The sequence below is a fragment of the Leopardus geoffroyi genome, chromosome A2 (genome assembly GCF_018350155.1).
Source record: "Leopardus geoffroyi isolate Oge1 chromosome A2, O.geoffroyi_Oge1_pat1.0, whole genome shotgun sequence".
NCBI lineage: Eukaryota > Metazoa > Chordata > Mammalia > Carnivora > Felidae > Leopardus > Leopardus geoffroyi.
Genome location: NC_059331.1, coordinates 6,668,504 through 6,682,240, shown reverse-complemented (window position 1 = coordinate 6,682,240; position 13,737 = coordinate 6,668,504). Strand labels below are relative to the sequence as shown.

Genomic DNA, 13,737 nt, shown 5'->3' with positions numbered 1-13,737 from the left:
AGAATGTTAATTGCTAGGGGCGCCTGAGTGGCTCAGTTGATTGAGCATCTGACTTCGGCTTGGGTCATGATCTCACAGCTCATGGGTTGTGCTGATGGCTTGAAGCCTGGGGCCTGCTTTGGATTCTGTGTCTCCCTCTCTCTGTGCCCTCCCCCACTCACTCTGTCTCTCTCTCTCTCAAAAATAAATAAACATTAAAAAAAATTTTTTTAAAGAATGTTAATTGCTAGTGTATATAAATACAATGATTTTTGTACATTGGTCTTATATCCTACATTCATGCTGAACTAATAGTTTTCAGCTATGTGTGTCTGTGTCTGTGTGTGTGTATTAGGATTTTCTATATTTAATAACATGTCATCTGCAAATAGAGGTAATTCTACATCTTTCCTTCCCATCTGATTTTTATCATTTCTTTTTATTGCCTGATTATTTTATTAGAATTACATCTATTAAAATGTAAATAGGACATGAAATGAAGGAAGACAACACTGTCTTGTCCCCAGTCTTAGGGGAAAACTTTCAGTCTTTCACCATTGAGTATGATTTTATCTGTGAGTTTTTCACAGATGCTATTTTTCAGGTTGAGCAACTTTACTTTCTATTCCTAGTTTGTTGGTTTTGTTTTTTTTTTTTTTAATCATAAAGGATGTTGTATTTTCTCATATTATCCTTTTAGATGTGTTGAGATTGGGTGGCATTTGTCCTTTATTAATATGCTCTATTCCACTGACAATTTTTTAAGATATTAAGCTAGCCTTTTAGCTAGAGGTGAGAGATTAAGGCCTGCTCAAATATTTCCTAGGTATTCACACAACCCCACACACTTGTGACTTTCTAGATCCCCACAAACACATTGGAGCTTTTCAAAACCCCTCAGGGACATCTCATTCCCTACTTTTTAAAAAGTTTTTGGCACACCTCTTGCCTGCCTCAACTGTTACTGCTTCCTCAGGCAGCTGCCACGTTAAACAATAATCATTGATTGTTTTGGGCAAGTGCCCTGGGAATAGGCTTCCCTGACCGAAAAAGTTCGGAATCAAATAAAGTCAAATCTTGAAAATGGGGCTTTCTAAAAGGAATCTCCAGACAGGTCAGATATTGAAAAGTCAGTGGGAATGGGTTGTTTTTGGGAATTCCAAACACATTATGGCTACTAGTCTGCTGGTTTTCACAGCTACCATGGTTCTCATACTGCTCGTTTTCAAAGTGTCTAGGGATATTGTGAGAGCAGCCTGGAAATAATGCAAGTTCTAATGCCATACAGGTTGCTCCTTTTACCAAGATTCAGCCATCTTTTCCGTCAACTAAATGATCCTCAGGTTATTGCAAACCTTTGGTTAATGAAAAGGTTGATTTTGGCCATTCTTGCCAGTGTTCTCAATGATTTTATGCATTTTTGGAAGTCCTTAGTCCAAATGTTTCAAATGTGTTCTCCCCATGGCTATTTATTTATTAATTCATTAAATTAAATTAAATGAGATATTCAGTTACTCGCCCATAGTACCATACTTTAAGTGTTCAACAACAACCTGAGTCTAATAATGACTGTATTTTGATATTTAGGCACAAATGTTTGTATCATTGCAGAAAGTCCTTTTGGACATGACTTCCTTCTAGAAGCAGGGTAGAATTCAAGATACCCTTGTTCATCCCTTTTGCTCTTCCAGGTCTGTCCCCGACAGCAACCACACTGGGGTGGACTCCATCTGTAACTTTTCACCATTGGCTCGGAGACTGAACAGAATTGCCATCTATGAGGAGTTCTTGAGGCTGACCCAAAATGGTACCCAGCTGCAGAATTTTACCCTGGACAGAAACAGTGTCCTTGTGGATGGTAAGGCATCCTGGTCATTGGGGCAGGAGTGGAGGGTTCCAACTTCCACACATGGGGCTCTTCCTGGGAATCTGGAGACCTGGGGTTAAATCAGCATTGAACTTTTTTTAGGCTGGCAGGAAATGGCATAGTTTCCCAGGCTTTATCCACCATCGAAGGAGAGGAAAGGACACCCGGTGGGATATTGGAGATACTTGCTCTCTCGGAGATAGCTCTGTGACTTCAGACTGGTCACTTCCCTTCTCTGGAATTCTGTCTCTCATCTCTGTACTGAAGTCACTTGGTGAGACAGTCAGTAAGGGCCTCTGGCTCCAAGCTGGTGTGTGAGCCAGCCTTGACGGACATAGGGGATGGACCTCTTTTCTTCCTGACAGGCTGTATAAAAACAGGCAATGGACCTGACATGGCCCACGGGGTGTCATTTGCCAAGTTTTGCTCTAGATCAGCACCATGCAGAACTTTCTGCAATGATGGATTGTTCTATATGTGTGCTGTCTAGTACAGCAGACATATGTGACCATTGAGTACTTGAAGTCTGGCTAATGCGACTGGCTTTTACAGTTCCTGAGTTTTAATGTTACCAAGGTACCATATTTTTAATTTTATTTAATTAAAATTATTTTTTTATTTTAGTTAACATACAGTGCAGTATTGGTTTCAGAAGTATAATTCAGTGATTCATCACTTACATACAATATCCAGTCCTCATTACAAGTGCCCTTCTTAATAGCCATTACCCATCTAGCTTATCTCCCAGCCACCTCCCTCCTTCAACCCTCAGTTTGTTCTCTCTCATTAAAAGTCTCTTGTGGTTTGTTGGAAAAAACAAAAAAAAAGAAAAATTAAAATTATTTTTAAGAAGCCACTTGTAGCTGCTCCATATTGGACAGCACATCTATAAGAAATTGGCTAGGGAGAGGGTGTATACCAGGGGGGCCTGAAACCTGCCCCCATGCCCAGTGGGTACTATGTGTCCCTACCCTCATGGGGTTTATGTTGCAGTTGGCAATAACAAGAATAGACAACTGAAAATTATAAATTATTTAATGTGAAATAATTCATACTTGGGAGTGGTAATCAGAGAAGCCTTTCTGGAGGAAATTACACTGCAGGTGAATCCTGGAAAGTGGGTATAAAGCAACTTGGTAAAGGAGAAGGGGGTGAATGTGTTTGTAGGCAAAGAAGAGAGCATTTGGGAATTTACAAATTTAGAGAGATCCCTTGGGCTTACCAACTAGGATGCCCCATTCTCCCCCAAACTATCATAAGATGGCTCAGCCCAATTTCAGTCCTCCATGTCCACTGGTATGAATTTGATTTAATTAATTACACCCCTGTAGTGTGATAATAGCCTTGGATTAGGTAGCCTTTTTAGAGAAAAATGGGTCAACATCATAATTCCTACTTCAACATTTCAGTGAAAATATGAAGCAAGGGTGGTGAGCGCTGATAATTTATACATTGGATGAAATAATGTTTTAATTGGGTGAAATATACATTGTTAAACCTAGGTGGTGTATGTTTATGATATTCTATGTTTCTGTGCATTTGAACAGTTTTATTTAAAAGGCATAAAACAAACTCACGTGCATTCTCCATTTCATTCACTTCCAGGGTATTCTCCCAACAGAAATGATGTCTTGACTGAGAATTCGGGTAAGCCTCAAAGAAGCTCCAACCCAGATTGGGGAGGGAACGCCTTGATGCTGTACCTGATCAAAGAGACCCATGTACCCAGAGTCATAGATGATGATAAAAGGTGGCCAAGGCGTGTCAGGGACTGTTAGGCACAATGCAGGAACAGCAGGAGCCCTGGGAAATGACAGGAGGAAGCTAACACCAGCCCTTGTCTCCCCAGACCTCCCCTTCTGGGCCATCATCCTCATTTGCTTGGCAGGACTCCTGGTACTCATCACATGCCTGATCTGCTGTTTCCTGGTAAGTAAGGAAGGGTTGCTTGTCTTTTTATCATTGGGTTGTAAGAATTCTTTATATTTTATAAATACATGTCATTTGCTGGGAATATGTTTTGTGATTTTTTTTCTCCCAGTCTGTTTGTGGCTTGCTTTTTCCTTCTTTTTTTTTTTTAATGTTTTTTATTATTTATTCTTGAGAGAGTTAGAGAGACAGAGCACTAGTGGAGGAGGAGCAGAGAGAGGGAGACACAGAATCTGAAGCAGGCTCCAGAGTCTAAGCTGCCAGCACAGGGCCCAATGTGGGGCTCAAAGTCATGAACCACAGGACCTGACCTGAACCAAAGTTGGACACTTAACCAAATGAGCCACCCAGGCACCCCAACTTTTTCCTTCTTTAAAACAACATTAGTCATTAGGGAAATGTAAATGAAAGTCATAATGAGGTATTGTGACACACAAGGGTGGCTAAAATTAAAAAGACTGACTATAATAAGTGTTGGTGAAGATGAGGAACAACCAGAACTCTCAAATAGTGAGAAATAGCTTGGATGCATCTTTAAAGGTCACGTACACCTACCCAGCCTTTCCACTCCTAGGAATTCATGCAAGAGAAATAATAAAATATCCTTTGGATAAATACCTAGTAGTACAATTGCTGGGTTATAGGGTAGTTCTATTTTTTTTTTTTTTTAGTAACCTCCATACTGTTTTCCAGAGTGGCTGCACCAGTTTGCATTCCCACCAGTCACGCAAAAGTGTTCCCCTTTCTCCACATCCTTGCCAACATCTGTTGTTTTCTGAATTGTTAATTTTAGCCACTCTGACAGGTGTGAGATGGTATCTCATTGTGGTTTTGATTTGTATTTCCCTGATGATGAGTAACGTTCAACATCTTTTCATGTGTCTGTTAGCCATCTGGATTTCTTCTTTCAAAAGTGTCTGTTCATGTCTTTTGCCCATTTCTTCACTGGGTTATTTGTTTTTTGGGGTGTTGTGTTGGTAAGTTCTTTATAGATTTTGGTTACTAACCCTTTTTCCAATATGTCATTTGCAAATATCTTCTTCTATTCCATTGGTTGCCTTTTAGTTTTGTTGATTATTTCCTTTACTGTGCAGAAAATAATAAAATAAAATAAAATAAAATAAAATAAAATAAAATAAAATCTATACCAAGTCATGTGCACAAATGTTCATAGTAACTTTTATTTTACTAGCCAAAAACTGAAAACAACCCAGAAGTCCATCAACAGGTGAATAGACAAACAAACCGTGATCTATCACCTGGTGGAATATTACTCAGCAATAAAAAGGAATGATTTATAAATACATGCACTGACATGCATAAATCTCAAAATAATAATGTGGAGGGAAAGAAGCCAGATAACAATGAATACATAGTTTATGATCCTGTTTATAAGCAAATTGTTGGATGTAAGCTAATCTATAGGGATATCAATCAGATCAGGGGTTGCCTGGGAATGAGAATGTGCTTGCAAATGGCAAGGAAGGAGTGATTACAGAGGGGCTCGAGGACACTTTTGGGGATGAGGAGCACTCCTTGTCTTGATTGTGGTGATGGTTCAAGTTATAATCAAAACTTATCAAACCATTTGCTCTACATGTATGTGGTTCATTGTACATCAGTTATACCTCAATTAAGCTAGAGGGCGTGTGTGTGGAAGGAGAGGAAGGGAGAGGGGGTGAATGAGTGAGATGGAGAGAGGGAGGGAGAGGGTATGAATGGGATATCAGAGAAAATGGTAGAAAAACAAAGTTAAAGGGAAGAGAGAAGATGAGAAAGAGATAAAAGAGAGACAAAGCGGGGCGCCTGTGTGGCTCAGTCAGTTAAGCGTCTGACTTCGGCTCAGGTCATGATCTTGCGGTCCGTGAGTTCGAGCCATGTGTCGGGCTCTGTTTTGACCACTCAGAGCCTGGAGTCTGTTTCGGATTCTGTGTCTCCCTCTCTCTCTGACCCTCCCCCGTTCATGCTCTGTCTCTCTCTGTCTCAAAAATAAATAAACGTTAAAAAAAAATTAAAAAAAAAGAGAGACAAAGCGGTGGCACCTGGGTGGCTCAGTCGGTTAAGTGTCCAACTCTTGATTTCGGCTCAGGTCTTGGTCTCATGCTTCATGGGTTCCAGCCCCACATCGGGCTCTGTACTGACAGTGAGAGCCTAATTGGGATTCTCTCTCTCCCTCTCTCTCTGCTCCTCCCACTCATTCTCTCTGTCTCTCTCTCAAAAATAAATAAATGAATTTAAAAAATTTTTTAAAAAAAAGAGGGACAAGGGAAAGGAAAAGAAGGAGTAAGAGAAAATTATGTCGAGAGAGATATAGGAGGCAAGCCTCTGTGGCTTTGGCCATCTCCATCCCCGGAGTCCCATGTAGCGGATCAGACCATTCTCATGCCCTCTCCTTGCCCCTGCAGGTCACCATCCACCTGCGGAAGAAGGAGGGAGACTACGAGGTTCAGCAACACAGCCTGGGCTATTACCTGCCACACCTAGACCTGAAGTTGCAGTGAGCTCTGCCTGCGGCTCCAAGGGAGCTTGGCTGGAATAGAATAAACCACATTGGTCGGACACAGCCTCTGAGCCCTTCTTGACTTGGCCCCTAACTAGTTCCCAGGGGACCAAGATGAAATGTTTCCCCTTTCACTAAGTCCTCAAAGGGCAACTGCAACCCTGTCTTTTGGTTTTATGCCATTTCGTCCCTCAAGGGCACTAGAACTGGCAAAAAAAAAAAAAAAAAAAAAAAGAGTCACAGACATTGTCATTGTATAAAATCAATATCCCACCTCAGTGTGAGGTTTCTCTTCCTAGAAACCTGGGAGCACACCTCCCCTTGCCTCTGTGCCAGCCATCACTGCCATCTCTGTTCCTCCATCTTGCCCCACCCCCAAAGTTCCCCTTACACCACCTCATTCCCTGAAGCTCAGGTGCACCAGGACTTCCAGACCAGTCTACCTCAGGGGCTCCTCTCCCATCATGGGTCCCCCACGATGGGAAATGGTCCAAGAAGGAAACGAGCGAGTCATAAATGACTCCATGATCAACTTTGGGACTTGGAGCTGGGATACTAGGTATCCAGAAAGCCTCAATCCCCACAGTAATACCAAGACTGGAGAGAGATCCAGAGTCTGCTTTGGATTTAAAGACAAATAAAGCTCATTGGGGAAAAAAATCTAAAGACAAAGCCAGACAGTCTTTCTTCATCCAACCAGATAGAGCAGGGGTTCCCCAGGAAGTAGCCTAGAGTGACCCAGGGTCAGGGAGAGCTGTGCTGTCCTGCCTTGGGTTCGTGGGAACAGATGGCCCAATCTCTACGCAGTTTGCAGACGATCACGGCTGAAGACACAAGGGCTGAGAAGTAACAGTGATACCACCATTCGTACTTCCTTGGTGTGAGGTTCACATCCTCAGTCCCAAGCAGTCTCTGAGAATGTCTTCTCTGGAGATTATAATAATAATAACAAGAGTCTCGTTACTGACTACTTAATATCTACTAAGCAACATGACTGGCAAGCTCTGCGTGCACGATCTCACTTAAACTCACCATCCTTGACAGCTGCACTCCCATTTTGTAGCTAATGATATGGACGCTTGGAAAGACTAAGCAGCGAGGAAGGAAAAAATTACTAAGAACCTAAATTAAACACTTCACCACACTATCTTTCAAAGAAAAAGATAAAAGCACTTTCTGAAATACAGACAGACTCAACGTTGACCTGCCACAGGCCTTCAGTGATAGAACCAGTAGAGAATGTTCATCAGGAAGCAGAAATGTGAACCCAGAAAAATGTAACAAGAGTCATGAGGAAAGGAGAGAAAATCAGTGTATCTAAGTCAGTTTTTAATTTTTTAATGTTTATTTTTGAGAGAGAGAGACATAGCATGAGTGGGGGAGGGGCAGACAGTGAGGGAGACATGGAATCTGAAGCAGGCTCCAGGCTCTAAACTGTCGGCACAGAGCCCAACACAGGTCTGGAACTCACAAGCAGCAAGATCATGACCTGGGCCGAAGTCAGATGCTCAACTGACTGAGCACCCCCCCCAGGTCCCTCAAGATTCAATCTTAAAATAACTCCTTTTTAGGGAAGATAGAAATACTACAAATATTCTGTTATTTTCTATCAATTCATTCTCAGAAATTGATGAATCCATGAGACAAAAGAAGTAATGATGGAAGGGATTTGAATATTGCCACAGGTTAGTTGGGCAAACAGACAATTAAATCCCCACAAGCAGTGGCTCACTGATAGAGTAAAGATGCTGAGAACAGTCCCTCTTGACATCATGATCCCCAAAATGGCACATCAATTTTCATGGATCAAATTTTCAACACGTACAGGTATTTAAAAAATGGGAAGTCTCTTATTTCTTCTTTCTGTTGACCTCTGAGTTCACATGCAACAAAGAACAGAAAAATAGAGACCTACAAACATATCTTCTTTGAGAGCATAGATATAACAGCTTTAATGAAATATTATGTTGGAATCTGTTGGAATATTACACAAAATTAACTAGGCAGGTTTTACTCTGTGAGGCCAGAACACTAAATAATCCCGTGACTTTGATAACTCGGTTGACTTGAAAATACAAATAAATGACACAGTAAAGAAAGTAAAGGAAGACAAGAGTACAATACAGAAAGGAAAGATATCCTTTCTCCCCTCACCAGAAACCCAATCTCGCAGCTTAAAAAAAATCACTGTCTCCATTGTGTCACACGATACAATTTAATACAAGGAAAGTATTGGTACATATTTAAGTTTCAGGGGCTCAGAGCACGAAGACACAATGGACACTGCAAAGAGACATTAATAAAGTGCTGTGCTGCATTCCATCTGCACAGGGCTCTCCTTTTATTCGTGGTGTTTTTCGAGATGTCCTTCTTGGCCCCTCACTTTTTCTGCCTCGCTAGCGAGTCTGTCTATAGCCAGTGCTGTAGCCAGCCTTTCTCTTGCCATCTTCACTTTCTTTTCTTGTTTCTTGATATCCTCCTCCGTCACCAGAAATTGTTTGCACATGAGCTGTGGGATACCCAGACCAGCTTCTGGAATCGTCTTGGCCAAATCCGAAGAGCTGGCAAGGATGGGCATGGGGCTCGAGTTCGGGCCACTTGCAAGAACACCTGGCAGATAGCCACCTGTGCACTGAGGTGCGAGTTTTTGCAAGGCTTTGGCAAGGTCCAAAGTGCTTAATGGTTCCCCTGTGCTGCTGCAGGCCTGGAGACCTTGCAGTCTCTTTTGCCAGCACACCTGTTGGGGCTTGTCCAAGGTTCCCTCCCAGTGATAGCATCTGACCTCGTTGCCAGGATGGGCTGTGATTCTGGTAACTGGCGTCTCAAATACGTAGCTGGACATCCTCAAAGGGATTGAGACACTTAAGCGAGACTTCAGTTTGGATTGGTTTCCACAATCATGTTGCTTCCTCTGTGAAGTCTTGACCATCACACTTCTTTTCCTTTTGCCCTATAAAAATAAGTCATGATATTGGATTAAAATGATAAAGGAGGCCTGCCTTCTTAGGAGCATTCTATTTGGTATCTTGTATGTCCACCTTCCTTCTCTACCTTTGGGGATAGGTCTGACCTGTGTCCTGGGACATCATCAAATAGATTTGTGTCAGAACCAGAAAGTTCAAGGTTAAAACTCAGGATCTACTCCAGATCGTTTCTCCTCCATGGTTTTGGAAGATGCTCTCTGTTATGATTTATTCTCACTTGTGCTTGTCACTCTCAACCACACAATTCCTGGTCCTCCCTCTCTGGACACACGGTTACTTAGTCTTTCTCTAAGTCTCCAACCCCACCATCCTTCTGTGTTATGTGACTATTCATTGGGTCACCCATGGACCTTTTTGTTTTCATAGCTCCTTCAGAGCTTAAACCAATAATGAAATTATCATCTGCCCCATTCTTAGCAACTCGCTCCTATATCCCAGACATTTACGTCAACTGAAATGGTCATGACCAAAAATAAATAATTCAGAAAACCTATTCACCCACCATAAATTCCTCATTTTCAGTTTTCACTCAAACACCCATACAATAGTTACCTGTTCCTCAAGATCGGAAGTGATGCCAGATCACCACATCTTCACCTTACTTTCTCCCCTATCCCTATCACTCCTGGATTCCATGGTCTATGATCTCAATAATTCCCTTGGAATAATCCAGAATTCTTTAACACTTGTCGTATCTGCCTTATAAAACTTCAAATCTGAAAGACCCTGTTTATCTGCTACGCTAGATACTGCTGGTCTTATGATAACTACTGAGAAGAGCACACATATTCTGGTACCACTATAAATCCAAAATCACCTGCCTCCCCTGCGAAGCATCCATAATGTCTGGAAATTTTACTTTATTTTCATGTGTTGGCATTTTTATTCCCTGTTTTTTCACAAGGCTTGTTTCAAACATTCCCTACTTTTCTTTCTGCTTCATACCTCTTCAAGATCCCCTAACTTGCCTGATATTTCGATAAGGCTCTTTCTATTCCTTCCCCTTTGTTGTGAGCTGCTGAGCAAAGGCCCTCTACATCATGTGCCTCTGGAGCCTCATCTTCAAGAACCTTCTCAGACTACCCCCACCCTTGTGTGTGCCCTCACCATTCTGTGGGTTTTGCCTTGGTAAGGTCACAATGACTCCTTTGTTACTAGGCCCAGTAGGAACTTTTCAATGTTCATATGACATGATCTTAAAGTGGAAAACTTTTAAGTATGCTTGCAGCAACTTACATACGGGACTCCTATTTCACAGCTGTGAGTCATTTACAATGTAAATATAGAGCAGGTACATCCGATAAAACTCAATTTACAAACTGAGGTTGTGTTGTGAGTGGAAAGTGCAAACTGGATTTCTGATAGCACACAAAAATACAGCTATCTCTATTAATTTCTACACTGATTGCATGCACAGATGAAAATATCTTGGCGATAATGTTTTAAAATATGCTATTAAGATTAGTTTCACGTGTTTATTTTTAGCTTTTTAAAGGTGACTGCTAAATAAAAATTTCAAGTCCGTAGTAAAGAGTGCTTAGCGGTCCTACTGACAGCACTTATTAAGCCATGTGTAAAAATAAAGCCCAGAGCAAAATGTCTGGGGAAAATTTTCCCAAGGAGAGGGGTCTACCTTGACCCCACAGCAAGATGTAGAACACACACGCACACACACACACTCCGAAGCAGACATCGGCCCCAGAATACCACCACTATTTCTCAAATGCCATGAGGTTTCCCTCCCACACAGTCCAAACTGGACTTGATCTCAAGAGAGACGTTGGAAGTTCACATAATTTACCAATTAGGAAGAGCCAAACCAGAGACTAAGCGTCAAGCCTTTTTGTGACTTGTCCATCCTTTGCTTCTCTTGTAAATTCAATAGGTTTGGAAATATTTTTCAGGGAGGGTCATTTTTAAAAACACACAGTAAATGTAAATAATAATTATTCTAGCCAATACTTGAAAATAAGAGGCTAGAATGCGAATATCATTAATATCAAATCACTACTGGGGGGGCGCCTGGGTGGCGCAGTCGGTTAAGCGTCCGACTTCAGCCAGGTCACGATCTCGCGGTCCGTGAGTTCGAGCCCCGCGTCGGGCTCTGGGCTGATGGCTCAGAGCCTGGAGCCTGTTTCCGATTCTGTGTCTCCCTCTCTCTCTGCCCCTCCCCTGTTCATGCTCTGTCTCTCTCTGTCCCAAAAATAAATAAACGTTGAAAAAAAAAATCACTACTGGGTTTGTGAGTCAGGGAACAGACGAGATTGGATTGACTTGGGCTCATTAGGCTGATGCTGATTGCGTTTGTTGACACAGAGAAGAAAACTTATAGTGTGCACAGTTAGCAGGGTCCAAGAAGCCCCAGTAATTCCTGGGTAGAATCAGAGAAGAGGACACAGGACAGAACAGGTATCTTACAGTGTGATTTTGCTTGGGAATATCAGTAGGATGCTGTGTGTGACATAGGTAATGCATTCATAAATGTTGCTCGTTCATTTACCCGTGGTTTGTTATTGAGTACTTTCTACATACATCAAGGCACTTGTTCCTGCCCTCTCGAGCTTACAGTCAGTGCCAGAAGAATTTATAAATGTTATGTATAATATACAGATATAGCACTTGAGATATGGTAGGTGTTCCAAGCATTTTTCAAACATTAACTCCTTTAATGGTCTCTATGACCTTACAAAGCAGGTACACGTGTTATTATGCCAGTGACAGATGGAGAAACAGACACAGATAAAGTAAGCCACTTGCCCAAGGTTGAAGATGTAGTAAACGGTAGAGCTGGAACCCAGGCCTGTACTGAGAGGTATTCTGTGCCATGTCCCCATCTTGTAATTCTCATCTCTGAGGTTATATATCAGACACACGGGCCACACGCCCACAGGCGTTGCAAATATTATCTTATATATCCCTGGTGATGTCAACAGGAAGTAGTTACCAGCATGAACCCCATCGTTGTTTTTTTTGTTTTTTTAAGTTTATTTATTTTTGAGAGAGAGAGACAGAGCATGAGCAGGGGAGGAGCAGAGAGAGAGGCAGACACAGAATTGGAAGCAGGCCCCAGGCTCTGGGTAAGGCAGGAAATGAGGGGAGGGAGTGCCTTCCTGGGCAGGAGCAGGCTGTTAGGTGTAGGAAACCTGGCAATCCATCAGGTTGATACCCCAGGTCATGGCTGGCAGGATGGAAAGGTGAGTTCTCTGTACCAAGCACCTCTACCCACATGTTCATCCCAACTCTCAAGGTGCCATCTTGTTCCCTCCCTGGCTGGAAGGTCTATGCAGATGCTCCTCTGTGCTGGGTCTTGGGAGCAGAACTGGTGGGCCTCGTTTCCTCCTGTGGTGGTGTTCACACAGGACACTGAAACCTCCTTCCAGTAAAACCTTTCAGGATTCAAATAGGTCCCAGTGGAAACAGGCATTCAGGTTTTATCTCCTAAATCTCTATCACATTTTTAGGCTTTTGAACAATAAACCACTCAGATACATTATATGTTTACTCATTCAGATCTTAGAAAACAAACTGTTTTACTTCTATCAAGAGATTTTCTCCTCTCCTTTTAAGAGTCCCTGTCTACAATTACCCTCGGCCATCAAGACTCACAGATAAGTGCTCTGTCTTGCATTAAGGGCTGTCCTCAAGGATTTTCCTACTAAATTTAGCCATGTTATCCATCTTTGAGTACATGGCAAGCATATCTTCTATTGCTTCAGTCACTCCTCTAGCCTGGAAAGCTCATTTCCTAAGAACTTTTCAGTCCACCCTTCATATATTTTCCATGTTTTGTTTCATCAACTGACAGTATAAACATTCATATTCGGGTAAAATATCTAAGTTATGCACGCTTTATCCATAAACTATTTAGAAAAGTTTTTAAATTTAAATTTTAGCTTCAAAACTTTTTTCTGAATTCAGACATTAGCCACATTTTAAAAGACATAAATATATTCTCCTTAAACAATTTTAAATAATCATTTTACAACTTACTTGAATGCTAACTTTATCAAATACTAAACTTCCATATATACAAGGGATTGTTTCTGGAACCTCCATATCCCTCTTCAATTTGATGGGGTTTTTCCTCCCACAACAAACTTTAGAGAATCTTTTGGTGTATTATTTCTCCATATCCTCCTTTGTGGTTCATTCCCCCCACCCCCAGAAAAGTCCTTCTCTTTGAAATATTTTGCTTCCTTGTGAATTTGAGAACATCTCCACCATCTAAAAGTTATACTATGGTTCTATTCTAACTTTATTACATTGAATCAAATATTTGGGGTGAAAATGAGCTCTTTACAATATTGTGACCATTGATAAATACAGTATATTTGTATTTAACCATTGATTTTATTTCCTTTTTAATATTTTATCATTTTTTAAATTATCCATCACATTTGTTTTAGAATGTATAGATGTTATTATTGTCACTGTTACCTTATTTCTGATTGCTTTGAGTTTATTTTCCTCTTTAAAAT

General features: G+C 41.4%; 2 protein-coding genes across 4 annotated transcripts in view; one reads left to right on the top strand and one right to left on the bottom strand.

Moving 5' to 3' along the window:
- Positions 1-6,334, top strand: part of LOC123607344 (mucin-16-like) — a 98,015-nt gene extending 91,681 nt beyond the window's left edge. The window contains exons 53-56 of one of the 2 annotated variants that reach the window (XM_045496495.1): positions 1,671-1,837; positions 3,452-3,493; positions 3,696-3,775; positions 6,181-6,334. In XM_045496495.1, the coding sequence (XP_045352451.1) occupies positions 1,671-1,837; positions 3,452-3,493; positions 3,696-3,775; positions 6,181-6,276 (385 nt within the window). In that variant the 3' untranslated portion in view covers positions 6,277-6,334. Of the gene's footprint in view, positions 1-1,670; positions 1,838-3,451; positions 3,494-3,695; positions 3,776-6,180 lie in introns of those variants that run through there. The other variant, XM_045496496.1, reaches the window with a different exon arrangement.
- A 2,137-nt stretch (positions 6,335-8,471) lies between these two features.
- LOC123607370 (methyl-CpG-binding domain protein 3-like 1) lies at positions 8,472-10,352 on the bottom strand. Of its 2 annotated transcripts, none has more exons than XM_045496542.1 (2): positions 10,228-10,352; positions 8,472-9,225 (listed from the first exon to the last, which is right to left on the bottom strand). In XM_045496542.1, exon 2 carries the CDS (start codon positions 9,202-9,204, stop codon positions 8,617-8,619), a length of 588 nt encoding a protein of 195 aa, XP_045352498.1. In that variant the 5' UTR covers positions 9,205-9,225; positions 10,228-10,352; the 3' UTR covers positions 8,472-8,616. The 2 variants fall into 2 exon arrangements, with proteins under 2 accessions (XP_045352498.1, XP_045352497.1); XM_045496541.1 differs by lacking the exon at positions 10,228-10,352 and adding an exon at positions 9,812-10,221.
- Positions 10,353-13,737: the final 3,385 nt, after the last annotated feature.